The sequence below is a fragment of the Miscanthus floridulus genome, chromosome 12 (genome assembly GCF_019320115.1).
Source record: "Miscanthus floridulus cultivar M001 chromosome 12, ASM1932011v1, whole genome shotgun sequence".
Lineage (NCBI taxonomy): Eukaryota > Viridiplantae > Streptophyta > Magnoliopsida > Poales > Poaceae > Miscanthus > Miscanthus floridulus.
The window spans coordinates 10,257,184-10,274,519 of NC_089591.1; the positions used below are offsets into that span (position 1 = coordinate 10,257,184).

The 17,336-nt window shown below is 42.9% G+C and overlaps 2 protein-coding genes and 2 long non-coding RNA genes across 7 annotated transcripts; 1 reads left to right on the top strand and 3 right to left on the bottom strand.

The window, feature by feature from the left end:
* The first annotated feature begins 2,633 nt into the window (after positions 1 to 2,633).
* On the top strand, positions 2,634 to 11,218 carry LOC136495334 (probable L-ascorbate peroxidase 3, peroxisomal). 2 transcript variants are annotated; one of them, XM_066491291.1, is made up of 9 exons: positions 2,634 to 3,245; positions 3,455 to 3,579; positions 3,677 to 3,726; positions 3,793 to 3,858; positions 3,964 to 4,012; positions 4,194 to 4,276; positions 4,418 to 4,497; positions 4,621 to 4,723; positions 6,356 to 11,218. In XM_066491291.1, the coding sequence occupies exons 1-9, from the start codon at positions 2,992 to 2,994 to the stop codon at positions 6,557 to 6,559; spliced, it is 1,014 nt and encodes a 337-aa protein (XP_066347388.1). In that variant the 5' UTR covers positions 2,634 to 2,991; the 3' UTR covers positions 6,560 to 11,218. The 2 variants fall into 2 exon arrangements, with proteins under 2 accessions (XP_066347388.1, XP_066347386.1); XM_066491289.1 differs by having other exon boundaries at positions 3,677 to 3,858.
* LOC136495335 (uncharacterized) lies at positions 3,440 to 12,001 on the bottom strand. Of its 3 annotated transcripts, none has more exons than XR_010768973.1 (7): positions 11,252 to 12,001; positions 6,345 to 6,529; positions 6,118 to 6,248; positions 4,585 to 4,766; positions 4,103 to 4,273; positions 3,765 to 3,847; positions 3,440 to 3,668 (listed from the first exon to the last, which is right to left on the bottom strand). It is a non-coding gene; the product is annotated as an uncharacterized lncRNA (long non-coding RNA). The 3 variants fall into 3 exon arrangements; XR_010768971.1 differs by having other exon boundaries at positions 4,585 to 4,773; XR_010768972.1 differs by having other exon boundaries at positions 4,585 to 4,773; positions 11,244 to 12,001.
* A 1,335-nt stretch (positions 12,002 to 13,336) lies between these two features.
* LOC136495336 (uncharacterized) lies at positions 13,337 to 15,348 on the bottom strand. The gene is made up of 3 exons (XR_010768974.1): positions 14,569 to 15,348; positions 14,392 to 14,457; positions 13,337 to 13,486 (listed from the first exon to the last, which is right to left on the bottom strand). It is a non-coding gene; the product is annotated as an uncharacterized lncRNA (long non-coding RNA).
* A 105-nt stretch (positions 15,349 to 15,453) lies between these two features.
* LOC136495538 (putative disease resistance protein At3g14460) lies at positions 15,454 to 16,622 on the bottom strand. Its single transcript, XM_066491444.1, has 2 exons — positions 15,607 to 16,622; positions 15,454 to 15,514 (listed from the first exon to the last, which is right to left on the bottom strand). Exons 1-2 carry the CDS (start codon positions 16,620 to 16,622, stop codon positions 15,454 to 15,456), a joined length of 1,077 nt encoding a protein of 358 aa, XP_066347541.1.
* Between the last annotated feature and the right edge of the window lie 714 nt (positions 16,623 to 17,336).

The following is a 17,336-nucleotide window of genomic DNA, read 5'->3' on the forward strand; positions in this document are numbered from 1 at the left end:
GTGTAGTTGGAAACGCCAAGTGCTAGTTTTCTTGGTGCAAACCCTCAATTAATTTGCTAGACGACTCATTGCAGCTTTGTTAGTTAAGCATTGCATTTTATAGACACAAATGGTCCCTTGACATGTTTGTGGAATGGAATACGGTGTTTCCTTGGTACATTAATCCAACAAAAGGCACATGTTATCTGTTAGATTCGTATTGTCATTTAGCTTGAGATGTCTAGTTAATTTTAATGTTAGCAAGCAACATACTAGTATAGTCTCTTGGCTATGCTCACATGAGTGTACCTACTCTACTTTATATTGTGCATATAAATGGACATAATTGCTAGTAAATATTCATGAAGTCATCTTAGTTTCTAAGGCAGAAATATGTATATATTTTACATATCAAGTTAGATGAAGACAAACTTTATATCAAGGTTGTAGTGCTCAAAGACATTTAGACATCTTTAGTTGATGGATTTTTCATTTGAAATGATTTAGCATCCAAAATTATGTTTTAAGTTCTCATATTTTTTAAATTTAATTTTTTTTGAAGTTTTCAAAATGACATCGGATGGTGATATGACTGAAACCAAAGTAATAGTACAAGAAAAGATTTTAGAATTTTTAGTTCAAACATTTTTCATTTAAAATCGTTTAGGATATCAAATATTCACTATAAGATTCACCAAAGTGAATAATCGAAAGTATTATTAACTTAGTCACAAAGCGACTTTGGTGTGGAGTGGTAGGGGAGGCTTGCGCGAGGCCTTAAGTCATGAATTTGATTCCCAGCTACCTCACGCACGCATATATTGTGTGACTTGGTAAAATTACCTTGATGGTCATAAGCACTCAAGAAATATATATCCTTGGGCTGGTACAAATATCTTGAGGTCGCCCAAAATATATATATCCTTGACGCCATTAGCTCTGAAGAAAATTTATATCTTTGGCGGTTGTCATATTTCCTTGACCTCGTGAAAAGTTTGACCTCATTTTTTCTTTCTTTTGTGGCCAAACCTCTAAGGAAATTATTTAAGGCAACCAACTTTCAGGATAATTCAATTTCCGTTACTCTCTACTCTTAGCGGTCCTTCCTTTGGAGTTCACTTTTAGACTAGTTTTCTTGGCAGTTTTTTTTGGTTTTCTTGAGAGTTTTTAACTATTATGCTTTGTGGTAGTGTATAGGCATAACTGACTAATGTGTCGAAAAAGAATTTAGGCCGCCAGTGTTCTAGTGTATTATCAAGATACATCACACAGTTGCACTTCAAGCCCATGCAAAGGCGGATCCAGCGATGGGGCAGGTTAGGCTCGAGCCCCTTTACCGCCTCCCGCACAATGGAGCCCTCCTTGTGCCCCTCCTCTATTTTTTGGAAGAAGAAGGAAGAAGAATTAAGAGGGATGAGGAAGAAAGGAAGGAGGAAGAAGGGAGAAGAAAAAGGAGGAAGAAGCAAGCCCCTCCTTGTATTCTATGCTATATCCGTCGTTGCCCACACAAAAGATCCTATGGTTCTTTACATGATTGCATGAAAAGTGTACATCTATCCCAATTTGTTGATAAATTTGTCTTTTCCTCGGACTATTCTAAGGAGTATATATTCAATTAATTAATGAAACAAGAAGATTCTACTTACACGATCTTCTATACTATCCAAAACTGAATACCACTACAGTGCTTTTGAAGGGCCTTTTTCTTCTCCAACTGCAAAACTAGATATCACACTCCTGAACTCTGAGAACCGTTCAAATTATCTCCTTGCTATGATTTGAAGTGGTTATGAAGATGTTTTGTCCTTTTTAATTAAAAATATAAATACTTATAAACCACAAAAATGTCTCCAACCTTATTATTTTTTTGAGAAAAACCTAGAAATGTATTGGGATACAATGTATCCAAATAAAATATTTAGAGCTTTTGAAAATATATCTAGAAGCTTCTAAAAATTTTCTTCTAGGAAAATAATAAAAATATCTAGAAAATTTGCAAAACATATTAATTTATGTGTAAACATGTTTTGAAAACTTCGACAATAAAAATCCAACATAATGAGCACGTCTGCGTTACATGTTAATGTGTGTAGCATCTATGTTGGTTGCGTCTCATATTTTTGTTGTGAAAAGTTTTCAAACAGGTTTAGTCATCGATTTGGAGATTTTCTAGTTTTTTCTGGATATTTTTTTCCTATTTTTCAAGATCTAAAGCTTCTAGATATATTTTTACGAGCTCTGTATATTTTATTCGAATTCATCGTATTCCAATCTATCTTTATGATTTTTCTTGGAATTTTTAAAAGTTTAGAGACACTTTCTACGGTTTAGAAATCTTATTAAGTATTTTTCATATTTTATATTAATTGAAAAGGGTAAAAGCGTTTAAAACCACTTCAAAACAGGGGGCACTGAGGTAATTTCAATGGTTTTGAATGTTCAAGGTGCGATGTTAGGTTTTAGAATTTAACGAGAAAATTCAGATTACAGCAAGTAAAACAGACTTTTCCTTTTCTGAAATATCTGGAAAGCATTCCACAGTGATGATGGGAAATCCTTAAATCCGTACCAAAATGTTTGCCATGTCCACCATTCAAAGTGCTACCATATTGTTGAAAATTGCTTGGGAAAACAAAACTAGGCTGCGTCGAGAATTTATAGTGAAACTTGCAACATTGCTGAAATGATCAGAAAACTGGAAAAATTCCGACGAAACATGGATGTTCGGGTGACGTTTCGTGATGTCGGAACCTCCACAATGACGGAACCCTCTAGAACTACTATCCTCGAAATAAATAAATAAAAATCAACTGCATTCTGTCAAAGGTGATCCGATGTTGCAGCAGGGCCAAATCATCCGAGACGAAAGTCGTAGAAAGCTCGGCAGTCTTGAGAGCTGAGAAAGCTCGGCAGCATAGATCCTCTCCTCTAGAAACACGTTGCTCTCGTCGGGAGTTATCCCTTGCTTTCTCCACGTCTCCACTTCATTCGATTCCTCCCTCCTTTTCTCCCATGACTTTCGTACGAAACAAGACCTCCCCTGCTCCAGAGTCCAAAAGAAACCAGGGCTGCTGCTGCCCTGTTTCTTGTCCAACTGCTTCTGCTGCGGCTTCACTTCCTCTGCTTCCACAGAGCAACAAGTTCTCAGCAGCAATGTCTGCACCCGTGGTGGACGCGGAGTACATGGCCGAGATCGAGAAGGCGTGGCGGGACCTCCGTGCCCTCATCTCCAGCAAGAACTGCGCGCCCATCATGCTCCGCCTCGCGTACGTTCTCATGGGAAAGCGCATGTTCGCTTAGCTGATAAGCCATGACTGAAAGTACTGTTGCTGATTTGTTGTTTGAGAAAAATACTGTTTATTAACTGAAAAAATACGGCTTATAAGTCAAGCGAACAGGGTAGTGTAGTGTGGTGTGGCCTGATTTGCTTGTAACATCTTGCTGAACATCGAATGCCACTTTTTCGATGTTGCAGGTGGCATGATGCTGGCACTTACGACGCCAAGACCAACACTGGAGGCCCCAACGGCTCCATAAGGTTCCAACAGGAGTACAGCCACTCTTCGAATGCAGGGCTCAAGATTGCCATTGACCTCTTAGGTCAGTTTTTTTAGTCTCCTAGTAGTGAATTTATTTGGAGTCAGATGCATCAAGTGGATGAAGTCTTGACACCACAGTTCTGCTTCCTCCTGTGCAGAGCCAATAAAACAGAAGCACCCCAAGATCACATATGCAGACCTGTATCAGGTAGTACAAAACTATGTCCCCATGTACTATTTATTTACCCAATTGACGTTGTGCTTCATTAACCAGCTTGCCGGAGTTGTCGCCGTCGAAGTTACTGGTGGACCAACCATTGATTTCGTTCCTGGCAGAAAGGTGAGTTAGTACTGTGCAAGTGGCAACCTCAAATTCTATCATTCCTGAGTATATATCATCTTGTTAGACCTTCTTATTCTAGCTTTTCATGTTTGTAAAAACCAGGATTCATCGGCTTGTCCAGAGGAAGGACGCTTGCCGGATGCTACAAAAGGTTGCTTCGTAACACCTCTTTAGAAGCTTCTTTTTATACCAAAAAAACACAATTAGTACACGCAGGAGAGTTCTCAGCATTGCAACGCACCTTCGATGTTCATGGACAGACGTCCCAAATTCAGCACTTCTGCATTACTGAACAACTTTCAATTCTTCTTGCTCTTGTTATCTGTCACAAGGTGCTTCGCATCTAAGAGAAGTCTTCTACCGGATGGGTTTATCTGACAAGGACATTGTGGCACTCTCCGGCGGCCATACTCTGGTACACAAGAACATCTTTTCTTGTTCATGCATTATTTTTTAGTAGAGAAGGGTTAACAAATATAAACATGGTCTCAATTAGATTAACGTGGGTTGATTCTTTTTTAATCCAAAATTTTGTGCCACACAATACAAATTTCAGGGAAGAGCACATCCAGAGAGGACAGGATTTGATGGCCCCTGGACTAAGGAACCTCTGAAATTTGACAACTCTTATTTCGTGTAAGCCTTAAGCTGACTAGTTCAAAAACCTGACGCCCGATTATTGTCTTTATTTTTCTCAGATTAATATGGTTAGTAATGTCACACCTGTCTGTGTCTATCACTTCACATCCTATGACGCAGTGAGCTTCTGAAAGGCGATTCTGAAGGGCTCTTGAAACTCCCTACTGACAAAGTTCTTGTGGAAGATCCTGAATTCCGTCAGTACGTCGAACTATATGCCAAGGTACACAACTATTCAGTTACCTTCTTCCATTCATGCTCGGTTCCTGAAACCTTATAAAAAAATACCTTATCATAAAAAAATAATGGTTCTTGAAACATAATTCGTTGTTTTCATTTGATCTCGAATTTTCAATAAAACCTAAATCAGGTAGGCACTGACATTTTCTGCATTTTATATTTTTCTCATTCCCCCCTTTTGAATCATAGAATTGTAATAATTACAATAACAGAACTTGTAGTGCCAAAATAAAACTTTAATAATCCAACTACGTAATGAAGCTTCAGTGTTTGAATTAAGGCCAACAGAAATTGAGGGGCCGATTGGTTCTCTACCCAGCCTTGTCAATGCTTGCCTTACAAACTTGAGTTGAGTCAACAAATTTTTCAAGTATTTAGTTTGTTAACATAGTCAAGACTCATTATGTTAAGTTCATTTCTAGCTAATATCAGGCCAAATCATTTGATCAGCAAACTAGTCAATACTAGTATACTGCCCATGCTAATGCTATGGCAACAACATTTAGGCATATGCAAATTAGAACAAAAATTTCATTATTGAAAAAGTCTTGTCAAAACTGTAAAATGTCTTTGTTGGCACGAAATTTCAGAGACCAACAAATCAAAAGTGCACTAACATATTGGGCCCAATGAACTCTATTCTTTTCACCTTGTTGATACAATTCTTATTTTTACACACAAGCAATATTGATGCTAGATACGCAGTTGAAGAAACACTCTGAATAGTTCAACAATAAACGTGTGATGTAATTTTGTCCTACGACACCACAGACCAAGCATTATATATATACAGGGATAGCATTGATCTACAAAAAAAACATGCCTACCATATATAGTGTTTCTTGACAAATATGTTTATTTGGTGGGGTGGCGTTTAAAAGGATTACACAATACTAATAAATAAATAAATACATGATGATCCACAAGGAACTAAAATAAACCGCAACCACTTTGGACTGCGACTCTGCAGAACCAGAGAACCATCCATGACGAGCACAATAGATGGACCTGCTCACACATCAGTGCCATTCAGCAAGTGCCCCATCACAATGAAATAGTAGGCAAGAGCACAAGGTATAATTCAGTCAATAAAAAAGTAGCAGAGAATAAAATGTTTATACAAGTTTCTAAATTTTCAAAATGTGATGAGAAACAGAGTGCATAATTTCTTGCTTTCTGCTTCATTTGAGTCTAGTGGTGGAAAGGTCCTTGGAGTGCATATGTGGGATACGCATGTGTCTACGAAAACAAAAAGGCAACACCTTTCAGAAGGATGTAGATGAACATCTATATACTACTACTACTAATAAATAGAACAGCCAAAGATGAGCTGAGAATCTGAGATAGTGAAACAAAGGCATGAGGCGTGGCACATACCTGAGGAGACTGCACAAGGCTGCTCCCACACATGGTTGAATCGGTTGGCGATGTCGTAGTCGTGGGGAGGCAATGAAAGGCACACCTAAAGAATCTCTCTCATTAATGCTGATCCTTACGGCTTCAATAATCTGAAAATATAGAAAATTATGCACCTTGCCATAACAATCTTTTATACAGTAGTAGTTGACATTAATCCTTGTTTGTTCACTATTCATTTTGCCAACCTTGTTTGCAGGATGAAGAAACTTTCTTTAGGGACTACGCGGAGTCACACAAGAAGCTCTCAGAGCTAGGCTTCACACCCCCTCGCTCTTCTTTCACATGCAAATCCGGAAATAAACAGAAGTCCTTGCTGGTGCAAGCTGCAGCTGGGGTCGCAATTGCTGCTGCAGTTGTCGCATGGGCATACCTGTGTGAATCCAACAAGAAGTTCATCTAACTTATGCTCGTCATTGGTACAACAACAGTAGTGGAGGGTTGAAACTGGAGTCAAAATATTTCAGTGCTGTCCACTTGTATTTGCACCACTTGGCTACTTAATGATAATACCAAACGTGTTATATGTTGTGAACAGGTCAAAGAATGAAATAAAGACAAATCTAAAAATAAGAGAGAAAAAATAGTATGATTATTTGCTCTAACTGACTTGGTGCCCAGATTTACTTGTTTGACTTGCTTGTGTAAGTTGTCTTTGCATCTAAAGGTGATCTTAACTAGTTATTAAATGTGGACAGAACCACAAACAAATTTAGTTTAAATTAACCAGTAAAGATAAGGTAATTTTGGCAATTTTGAAACAAGAAATTCAATTTCCATTGAGTCTGAGACCATCCATGTTCTACACTTGAAGCATGATTAGGGAAAGCAGAAAAAGGAATTTAAGGCAGAGCTACCAATACTGTTTCTGTGGAGATAGGACAAAGATAGAGCAGACAGAGAAAGTTAAATCTGCCCTGCACATGCTCCGACACATGTAGCCGTGGGATGAGATATATGGGGATACATGTCAGCACCAATACGAATTATTATAAATTTCGAATACTCTATACATACATATATATATATACTGTGGGACCCACACACATGAGTGGGATTGAGCGGCATGGGTGTGGCCTAGCTGGCCTTATCCTCTCCCCTTCTCTCTATTAGAATATGAATAGCCTATAATTTGTGGAGTCTAGAATGAAGAGTCTTAGTAGTGGAAGAGTCTAGAACAAAAAGTCTTAGTAGTGGAAGAGTCATGCAACTCCTTTATAAACTCTTGATCAATGAATGGAACAGTGGGGAGAATTCCACTTACATGATATCAGCTAGGAACCGTTCCTATCCCTCTCCCTAACTCTTCCTCTCCACCCGCCACCTCCTTCTCTTCCTCATCACGTCCATGGCCGATGACGATACTCAGGCTGCTGCTGCTCTGGCCGCAGCAACCCCCCTTCCGTGGTCCAATCCGTGGAGCGGCTCCTTCCAGATGTGGCCGATACCGGGCCAAGGCATCCTCGGCTCCCGCCCGGGCGCTGGCTTATTCCAGCAGCAGCAGCCCCGTTACCTCCGCCCAGTTACCTCTACAGCTCTGGCGGCACCCCGGACCTGACGGCGTCCTAGAACCAGGCTGCCCTAGCCATCGACCCAAATTGGTATATGGACTCGGGTGCGTCCTCACATCTTTCTTCATCTTCTGGTAATCTCTCCTCCATCAGCTCCTCTCTTCATTCCAATTCCAACATCATTGTCGGTAATGGCACTCATCTCCCTATCACTTGTTCTGGTCATACTTTCCTCCCCAATTCACACCGTCCTCTTCACCTTTCCAATGTTCTTGTTTCGCCTCAGCTCATAGCCAATCTTATTTCAGTTGAATTTGACCCTTTTGCTTTATCTGTAAAGGATCTCCATACTAAGACGGTGCTCCACCGCTGTGATAGCTCCGGAGATCTTTATCCGCTTCTTCCGACGTCCACCTCACATCCTCGTGTCCTGCTCGCTGCCCTGGAGACCACTTGGCACCGGCGGTTGGGGCATCCCGGCGCCCAAGTCCTCTCCCGCTTGCGGTCAAATAACTCTACTTCTCTTATTCCTCATGATCATGACACCTCTTTGTGCCATGCATGTCAGTTGGGTCGTCACAGTCGTTTACCTTTCTCTCATTCCATGTCAAGGGCTTCTAAACCTTTTGAGTTAATCCACTGTGACTTGTGGACGTCTCCTATTATGAGCTTATCCAGTAACAAATACTATCTTGTATGTCTCGATGATTTTACTCATTATTTGTGGACTTTTCCGCTTAAACTGAAATCTGATACTTTCACCACTATGCGCAATTTTCATAGCTATGTGCTCACTCATTTCAATTGTCGTATATAGTTTGTTCAAAGCGACAATGGTCACGAATTCGACAACAATGCAGCCCGCTCCTTTTTCCTTCAACAAGGTATTCACCTTCGCCTTTCTTGCCCTCATACACCCCAACAAAATGGCAAGGCTGAACGTGTCATTCGCTCCATCAATAATATCATGCGCATTTTGTTATTCCAAGCATCTATGCCACCTGCATATTGGGCCGAATCCCTTCGCACTGCAACTCATCTTTTTAATCTTTACCCCACCAAAACCCTTCAAAATCGCACCCCCACCAAGCTCTTTTCGGTACACCACCCACATATGATCATCTCCGAGTTTTCAAATGCCGTTGTTATCCTAACCTCTCCGCCACCATGCCCCATAAACTCGCACCACGCTCTATGGAGTGTGTCCTTCTTGGCTTTCCCAATAACCACAAAGGCTATCGTTGCCTTGACCTCTCCACAAACCGAGTCATTATCTCTCGTCATGTGCTCTTTGACGAGCACCAATTTCCTTTTTCGTGCAACTCACCGGCACCTTTGAGTGTCTATGATTTTTTGGATGATACAGATGTTGATCTGGTGCTACCTGGCGCCCTCCCCGCAGCGGTCTCTGGCTCCCCTGGTCCTTCAGTGGCACCCAGTCCGGGCCAAGAGTTGGCCCCAAGCGCCCCTTAGCTGATCCGGGAGCACTGGCCCACTATCGGCCTCCGGTTACGCAGGTATACACTCGCCGGCAGCAACCACCTGCGACATTGCCGGCAATCGCAGCACCACCGGTCTCCGAGGCACCACCCGCTGCTGTTGCTCCACCAGCGCCTGCTGCCGCTGTTGCTGCTCCACCAGCGCCTGCTGCCGCTGCTCCACCAGCGCCTGCTGCCGCTGCTCCACCAGCGCCATCACCTGCGTCCTCCAGCTCCACCACAGCTATCATCCCAGATTATATGCGCTCATCCAAAGCGCCTATTGTACCTGTCCCTCCGACCATCAACCAGCATGCCATGCAAACCAGGGGCAAGTCTGGCATGAGCCAACCGCGGCAACATGACGGGAAGGCATACTGCAATTTGTCCACGGCTTCCATAGATATCAGCTTGCTTCCAAAAACATATCGTGGTGTTCTTTTTTATCCGAATTGGAAGCGTGCCATGGAGGAGGAATATGGTGCCTTCATTGCTAATCAAACATGGGACATTGTGCCACCGCTGCCACATGCTAATATTGTTTTAGGAAAATGGCTCTACCGTCACAAGCACAATGCTGATGGCTCTCTGGCTCGTTACAAGGCTCATTGGGTTGTGCGAGCATTTTCTCAATAGCATGGTCTTGATTATGATGAGACATTCAGTCCCGTGGTTAAACCCACTACCATTCGCACAGTATTGTCGCTTGCCGTCTCTAGATTGGCCTATTCATCAATTCGATGTCAAAAATGCATTATTTTGTGTCACTCTTAATGAAGTTGTTTATTGCCAACAACCTCCTGGGTTTGTTGATCCGGCTCGTCCCAATTATGTGTGTAAGCTCAACAAAGCTCTCTATGGCCTCAAACAAGCCCCACGAGCTTGGTACAACCGCTTCCAGGCATTCATCACCTCAATTGGTTTTCGGGCTTCTAAATGTGACAACTCGCTTGTCATCTACACTCATGGGATGGATGTGGCATATCTTCTGTTATATGTGGATGGCATCATATTGACGGCTTCATCCCACCATCTTCTTCAACATATTATTGGCTCCCTGCAGCAAGAATTTGCCATGACTGATCTTGGTAATCTTCATTACTTCTTGGGTGTTTCTGCCAAGCGGTCATCCTCAGGTCGGTTCCTCTCTCAAGCTAAATATGCTGATGAAATTTTGGCCAAGGCAAATATGTCATCATGCAATCCTTGCCAAACTCCAATTGAGGTTCATTCCAAGTTGTCCACCGGATGTCGATCCTACTCTATATCGCACTCTTGATGGGGCGTTACAATACTTGACGCTCACACGGCCGGACATTGCTCACGCCATCCAACAAGTTTGCTTGTATATGCATGACCCCCGAGAGTCCCATTTTGCTCCCATTAAACGCATTCTGCGATATATCAAAGACACTATGGAGTACGGTCTTACTCTCTCTCACAGCCGGTCACATGATTTGATCATCTACTCGGGTGCCGATTGGGCAGGTTGCCCGGATACCCGCCGCTCTACTTCTGGGTATTGTGTGTTTCTTGGCGATAATCTTATATCATGGTCGTCCAAGCGCCAACACACTATCTCACGGTCCAGTGCTGAGGCCGAATACAGGGGTGTTGCCAATGCCGTGGTTGAGGCTTGTTGGATTCGCCAACTCTTGGGCGAGCTTCATCGTCCTTTACCACGTGCTACTCTTGTCTATTGTGACAACATCAGTGCCGTGTATTTGTCAATAAACCCAGTTCATCACCAAAGGACCAAACACGTGGAAATCGATATCCATTTTGTCCGGGAGCGTGTGGCCATTGACGCTGTGCGGGTTCTACATCTTCCTACATCCCTTCAGTATGCCGACATATTTACTAAGGGATTACCAACTGCTGTCTTCCTCAACTTTTGATCCAGTCTCAATGTTTGATCATCTCCCAGTTGAGACTGCGGGAGGGTATTAGAATATGAATAGCCTAGAATTTGTGGAGTCTAGAATGAAGAGTCTTAGCAGTGGAAGAGTATAGAATGAAAAGTCTTAGTAGTGGAAGAGTCATGTAACTCCTTAAACTCTTGATTAATGAATGGAACAGTGGGGAGAATTCCACTTACACTCTCACCTGAGCAGCGCTGAAATTGCTTAGGGGCAATTTGTCGAACACCTCTGGGGCACCCACCATGGCTGAAGAAAGAAGAGCAGCAACGACAACAAGCCGGGGAAGACCTCCGCGGATGAGAACGCCGGTGAAGTCGTGGGAAGCGCCACTGGCGGCAACGAGCAACTTGACAGCGAGTGCGAGCCCACGGCGGCGAGCAGCGCACGCACAAGCAACTGGTGAGCGATGGCGGCGGCGGAGTACCGGCGAACCGAGGACAAGGCGCTCGCAGTAGTGTCTCCCTCGTCTCCATCTCCGGCGGGCCTACAAGAGAAGGGGCTCGGGGGAGGCACGCCGGCCAGGCGGTGGGGACGCCGGGAGGGTGGCGTTAGGGTTCTGACGGCGGTGGAGGCGGCCAGGCAAGGTCAAGGCGGGGGCAACCATGGCTATGGCGGCGGCGGCTGGGGGGGGAGGGCAAGAAGGAGGTCGCCGCGGGCGCGGTAGGGTCTCACCAGAGCTCTGGGGTCACGGCCGCGAACTCGGAGCTCCGGCGAGACCCTACCGCACCGCGGCGGGGTGGTGGGCAGTTGCCAGCGGTGGCGCATGGCGGGCCTCCGTCGCCAGCTCTGATGGCTCCACGCCTTGCTGGGCATCTCCTGGGAGTGCCTGCCGCTGGGGTCGGGGTAGGGGCAACGCTTGTGGAGGGGTCGGCGCCGGGGGAGGTGCAGTGCACCGCCTGCAGAGTCCGTGGCCGCGCGCTACCGTGGGGGCCGGGCGCCGCCTGCTGGTATGGGAGGGAGGGAGGGAGAGAGAGACAGCCAGACAGGTATGGAACCGGGATGAGATGAACAGAGGAATATGAGCTGCAGAACTGAATACCAGCTAGACTGTAAAGCTGGCACACATCTCAAAGGAAATCGAAGGGTCGCATGCGTAGAGGCATGAGCCCTTAAGGGCAGAATTTCCGGAGCACTGATGATGATCGAGTGGTAAAGAAACTAGAGATGGTTCTCAATGAAGGTGAGATTGTTACAAAAATGGACTTCGAAGACCCAAAAACTGTCTCATTAATTTCATCCTCCAAAAGAGGAGCCTCTGGAAGCTCATTTCCTCCAAACTACTTTACCTGGAAGCTCTTTATGGAATTCTCCATCATTGGTGCCTAGCAAATTTGGAAACAAAAGGAACAACGTCATCTTCGACCGTTGACGCCCATCCCTTTACTCTTGGAGGCAAAACTTATGTGAGGAAGCTAGTCTACTAAGCCCATAGATTTGGTGGTTTGAAAAGACCAGCTTTCCTTTCATTGTTGAGCCTCTTTGGCCAAGTTCGAGTTCCCCATATCGCCCTTCTCGGGCTCTGTACAGTTTTCCTGTTGTCTGTTTTGTTTTCCTCTCTTAGTTTGTACAGTTGTTTCGGTGTTTCTTACTTTTAATAAATTTCACAGTGGGGGCCTGCTCTGCTGTATTTACGGTAAAAAAAACTACTTTACCTTTGGTTTACTCCAAATCTCATATCCAAAAGGATTTTTTGAAGAACCATAAGCTAATTATAGCATACTTAGTTTCCATAATAGGGACATTAGGGCTCTCAAGCACTGAATCCTCTCTTCTTTCTATTTCTTTGATTAGCAACTACCTGAAAATAAGGAGTATAACTGTCCCATTCTTCAATAGTTTTATCCCTAGTTCTCAGCTTAGCCATGATCTCCCATCTGCCATATGATAAGCTTTACCATGATATCCAGCATTCTCTTCCTCTCACCCTCACTCCACTGGCAGGTTTCTTCAAAAACATCAAGAATCTGGAACTCTTTAAGGAGGTTCTGCTTAGCTTTTCTGATTTCAGATTCACATTCAAGGTTCAACTCTTAGCTTTCTTCCTTAACAACCTAGCTTTAAATTACCAAATATCTAAAAGATCAGAGAAGTCATAAGTAGTATTCCATACTGTTTTAACCAGTTCATGGAGATTCCCCCTTCACAGCCATCACATATCAAACCTAAAAATGACAGGTTTTCTCTCCACCTCCAACCCAAAATTCTGGATAAGAGATACATGATCACTCCTGCTCTAGACACAGCCATGAGCCTGTGACACTATTACCTAAAGGGAAGTCCAACCAATATAACCTGTGACCACGTAAAACAAAGATTTACCATGAACTGAATTGCAAGGAACTGTCGTGGCTCTGTCTCACAAATTTCTCAATGTTTGGATTGTTCACCTTCCATTTCTCTTCACTTCCTTGGCTATCACCTGAAAAATCCAAGTTATATCAAATCCAAGAATCACAAATATACTAGAATAGAACTTGAAGGATACTCCGCGCGTTGTTGCAGGCATCACGGATAATTTAGAATGAAATTAGACTACTTATATTTACTTACATAGAAGGATAAACTATCATAAATGAATGTTAGTGAATGGTGTGGACACTGACGTGGACAACTAAACGCATGTTAGTGGATGATGTGGCTCACTGATGTTGATAGCTTGAATGAAGAGATAACCATCACAATTACATGTAGTGGCTGCTGATATGGATAGCTTGCATGGAGAGATAGACATGCTAGTAAGGTTTGCAAATATAAGATATATAGATTTGAGGAGCCGCATGGTTTCCTGGCAAGCCTCTTGCCTCACCTCACTCAGCAAGAATTGTTGTTTGGTTTTATCCATGCTTTGCCAAGGATATCCTTGCCCATCCAGGAGAGCGGATTTGGCTCTCCCGCTTGGGCAAGATTTGCTCATCCTGCCAACAGATTCAGCTCCAATGGAGAGAGGAGGCTGGCAAGGTCACTAGACAAGAGAACCAAACGACTTCCTCTTTCTTGCTATGCCTATCTTTGCTGAGTGAGGCAAGGCAGACGAGGTTAGGTTAGCTTGGCAAAAGATTCAAGCAGGCCCTAGTATCTAGGAAAAAAATTCAGGGGGTAGCCATGCTCAAATTAGCAAATAACTGCACACCCTCTCCTACTCAATGACATGCAAGTGGAGGTGACCTCTTGTTGCATCATGAATCTCCATTCTTCCTTTTCGCAACTCATTACAACCACCGTGTTATATGCAATGAGATCAACAAAACAAGGCCGATGCTGAATGTTCTTACTATCAGGAACAAGGATCAGCAGAAACAAATAGTAATAAAGTAGGCAACATACCAATTCCACCACACTATTTCTCGCTTGCAACCCAAACACCAGCAGTAACTTCCTTGATATTAGACACTGCAAATAACACAAATAAGTAAAATGTACACATCAAATACGTTTTGGGCTTCTGCTAAAACTGTTACTTTTTGGAGCATATAAGCAGGAAGAAGGAGAGAATGTTTCTACCTTAGCTTAATACAGTTTGAGTTTATGAACTTTCAGTTTTCTGCAATGTTCCTTCAATTCCTTATTGCAATTGTAGACTTCTAGTTGTTCAAGTGAAGCAGGGAGACCCTCCTTGGGCAATGACCGTATGCCAGGGCATGTGTCAATCAGTAAAACCTTAAGGGAATAAAAGCGATATAACCCTGCAGGCAGGGACTGCAGACTCCGGCAGCTCTTAAAATAGAGATTTTGGACGTTGGTAAGTACCTGAAGTGCTTGCTCTTGCTCTTCTGTGAACCTCTGCATCCGGTTATCATATTGAAAACATAATGTGTGGAGGTTGATAGAGAGGTGGTCGCAAATGGGATAGACAAGAAGTTCAGAAATGTTGTCAATTCTCAGGTCTTCCAGTTTGAATGAACCATTCAACTTTGTCCTTGCTACTCCTGAGATCAGCTCAGCTGTTACTTTAGAATACTCATCATGACGGTTGACAACAACTAGTTTAGTGAGGCATTGAGTGATGAGAGGATCAAACCCGTCAACATTCAAATTATCGCAGTCAACTATTTCCAGATGGGTAAGGCATCTGAGATTTGAGAGCATAGCCATTGTCTTCAAGCTCTGTACATTTCTAAGAACGAGGTCTTTGAGGAATATAGGAAAAGGACACTGGAAAGTTGCTTCTTCCACGAACCACCTTGACAATAAGCTGTCACATCCCTGCATTTGTAATGATTCAAGGGATGTGAGGTACCTTAGTCCTCCATCCTTTGGATCCAGAAACAACTTCCTGCAGTTGCAGATGAGATGGAAAGATGAGGCGGGAATAAGAGCAATCCTTCTTCATTCCCATCCTCCTTGTCCATATCATTTGTGTTGCACAATCTTGTTATATTTGGACAATCAGATATCTCCAAGTAGGAAAGATCGGCGAGACAGTTGAGAAGCTTTGACAGTTCTTTTCCTGTGATAGAACAGTCATAAATCATGAGTGATTTAACAGGAACGGAAATAGCTCCCCCCAGATTAGAATCACATAGCACACTGCCACAATACTTTATATCCAATTTCCTCAAGGAAGTTAGATTTTGGAGACCTGTCAATGAAAGTGAGGTCTTGCAAACATATAGCTCTTCTAGTTTATGCATACTGTGGAATGACAGAGCTCCATTGTATGCATCAATCACCAACTCATTCCTATTATAAGAGAAGTAGCCATTTGTAGTTTTGACTCTAACAAGATCTGTTGTAGAAGTATGTGGAAGGGGAGGTAGAGACAACTGTGGGCAGGCCTCTATCACAAGCTCACGAAAATTGGGAAACCAAGTCTTGTTAGAATCTTCTGTAGAGGAGGTAATGCAATGTGAGAATGGCAGTTCACTAAGTTTTGGGCAATTTGAAATAGCAAGTTTTTTAAGCTGATGAAACAAATGCAGAGCACCTGCTCCAACCCATTTTTCAAGTTGTGGCATATCAGCAATCTTAAGCACCATTAACTTTTGGAAGCTTCCATCAGTGATTTGTCCGAATTCTGTTCCTCCAAACTGATGCATTGAAGAAATGTTCTCCATTTTGAGCTCCATGAGATCTGACATTTGCCCAAAAGGTGGAAGAGTTTTCCAAGAAATACCATGTAGATGGAGGGATTTCAACATTTTAATGGATCTCTGAGTACGCAACCAATATGGACATGTTGATCCTCCATGATCTTTAATGCACAGCTCTCTAAGATTCGGATGTGGCCTAAGACTCTCAAGAACATCTTCCACTGTTGGATCCCTGTTAGGCCACTGACTGTTCCGGACTAGTTTCAACTTATCAAGCTTCCCTTTCAAAATTAGTTTAGCTGTATCAGCATCTCTCTTTGTTTTGACATTTTCAAGATTGCATATGCTTAGTGACCCTGTGAGCTCTGTCAGCTCTGACAACTCATGTAGCTCAAATCCAGTTACATCTTTTCTAACTTCGAATTTTCTCAACTCTTGTAAAAATTTCAGTTTACCGACCTCAGCAATTTTGCAGTGCAGATCTTTGTTAGCAAGAAGATGACGCAAATTGATAAGATGGCTCATGTCTCTAGGTAAACTAGAATCAGGACCCCACCCCTTCAGATCCAAGAACTCCAAGTGATAACATCTTGTGACTGTGTTAGGCAAAGAAATGACTGAACCAAATGGTACTTGGATTTTAAGATAACGAAGGTGGATGAGTTTTGAAAGCCTATGCAGTAAGAAGTTTGAAGGTAATGTAACTAAGCTTAGAACACGCAGTGCTCTCAATTCTTGAGAAATGTCTTCAAAAAATTTATCAAAGATAGCATTAAATTTTCCAATAAACAACAAAGTACGTAAATTTCCAACATCTACTGTTTGTTTCAGTTTACCTATTTCCTTCCTAATGTTTTCATAAAACTCTGATTCCTCACTGTATGTGTTGCTATCTTGAGCGATGAAAGATATATGACGGACTGCTGATTGGATGCCTTCACATCTAACATTGGAGCAATCTATTCGAATGCATTCATGTGATGAAATGCATGTTGCTAATTCGTGGAACAAACCATGCACGGCATAGTATGAATATGATTCTTTATTAACTTTACTGAAGATGCCACTATCAAAAAATTGGAAATCTGATCCAGCGAATTAGTTCGCTCCTCGTTCCGAATCAAGATGCAAGATCTCACGCCCCTTGGGTTGTGACACATGTATATGTGGCATGTTGCTATTGATGAATTCACTCCTAGCTGTTGCATGTGAATCCACCATGGCAATGAGCAAGCCATT

What these genes read in the sequence shown, in the direction of transcription:
- LOC136495334 (XM_066491289.1), top strand. Translation starts at nt 2,992, where the DNA reads ATGACTTTCGTACGAAACAAGACCTCCCCTGCTCCAGAGTCCAAAAGA. An exon ending in GATTGCCATTGACCTCTTAG is followed by an intron (nt 3,580 to 3,676) that starts GTCAGTTTTTTT and finishes CCTCCTGTGCAG; the next exon opens with AGCCAATAAAACAGAAGCAC. An exon ending in CTTGCCGGATGCTACAAAAG is followed by an intron (nt 4,013 to 4,193) that starts GTTGCTTCGTAA and finishes ATCTGTCACAAG; the next exon opens with GTGCTTCGCATCTAAGAGAA.
- LOC136495538 (XM_066491444.1), bottom strand. Translation starts at nt 16,622, where the DNA reads ATGAGCCATCTTATCAATTTGCGTCATCTTCTTGCTAACAAAGATCTG. An exon ending in TTGAGGAAATTGGATATAAA is followed by an intron (nt 15,515 to 15,606) that starts GTATTGTGGCAG and finishes GTTCTATCACAG; the next exon opens with GAAAAGAACTGTCAAAGCTT.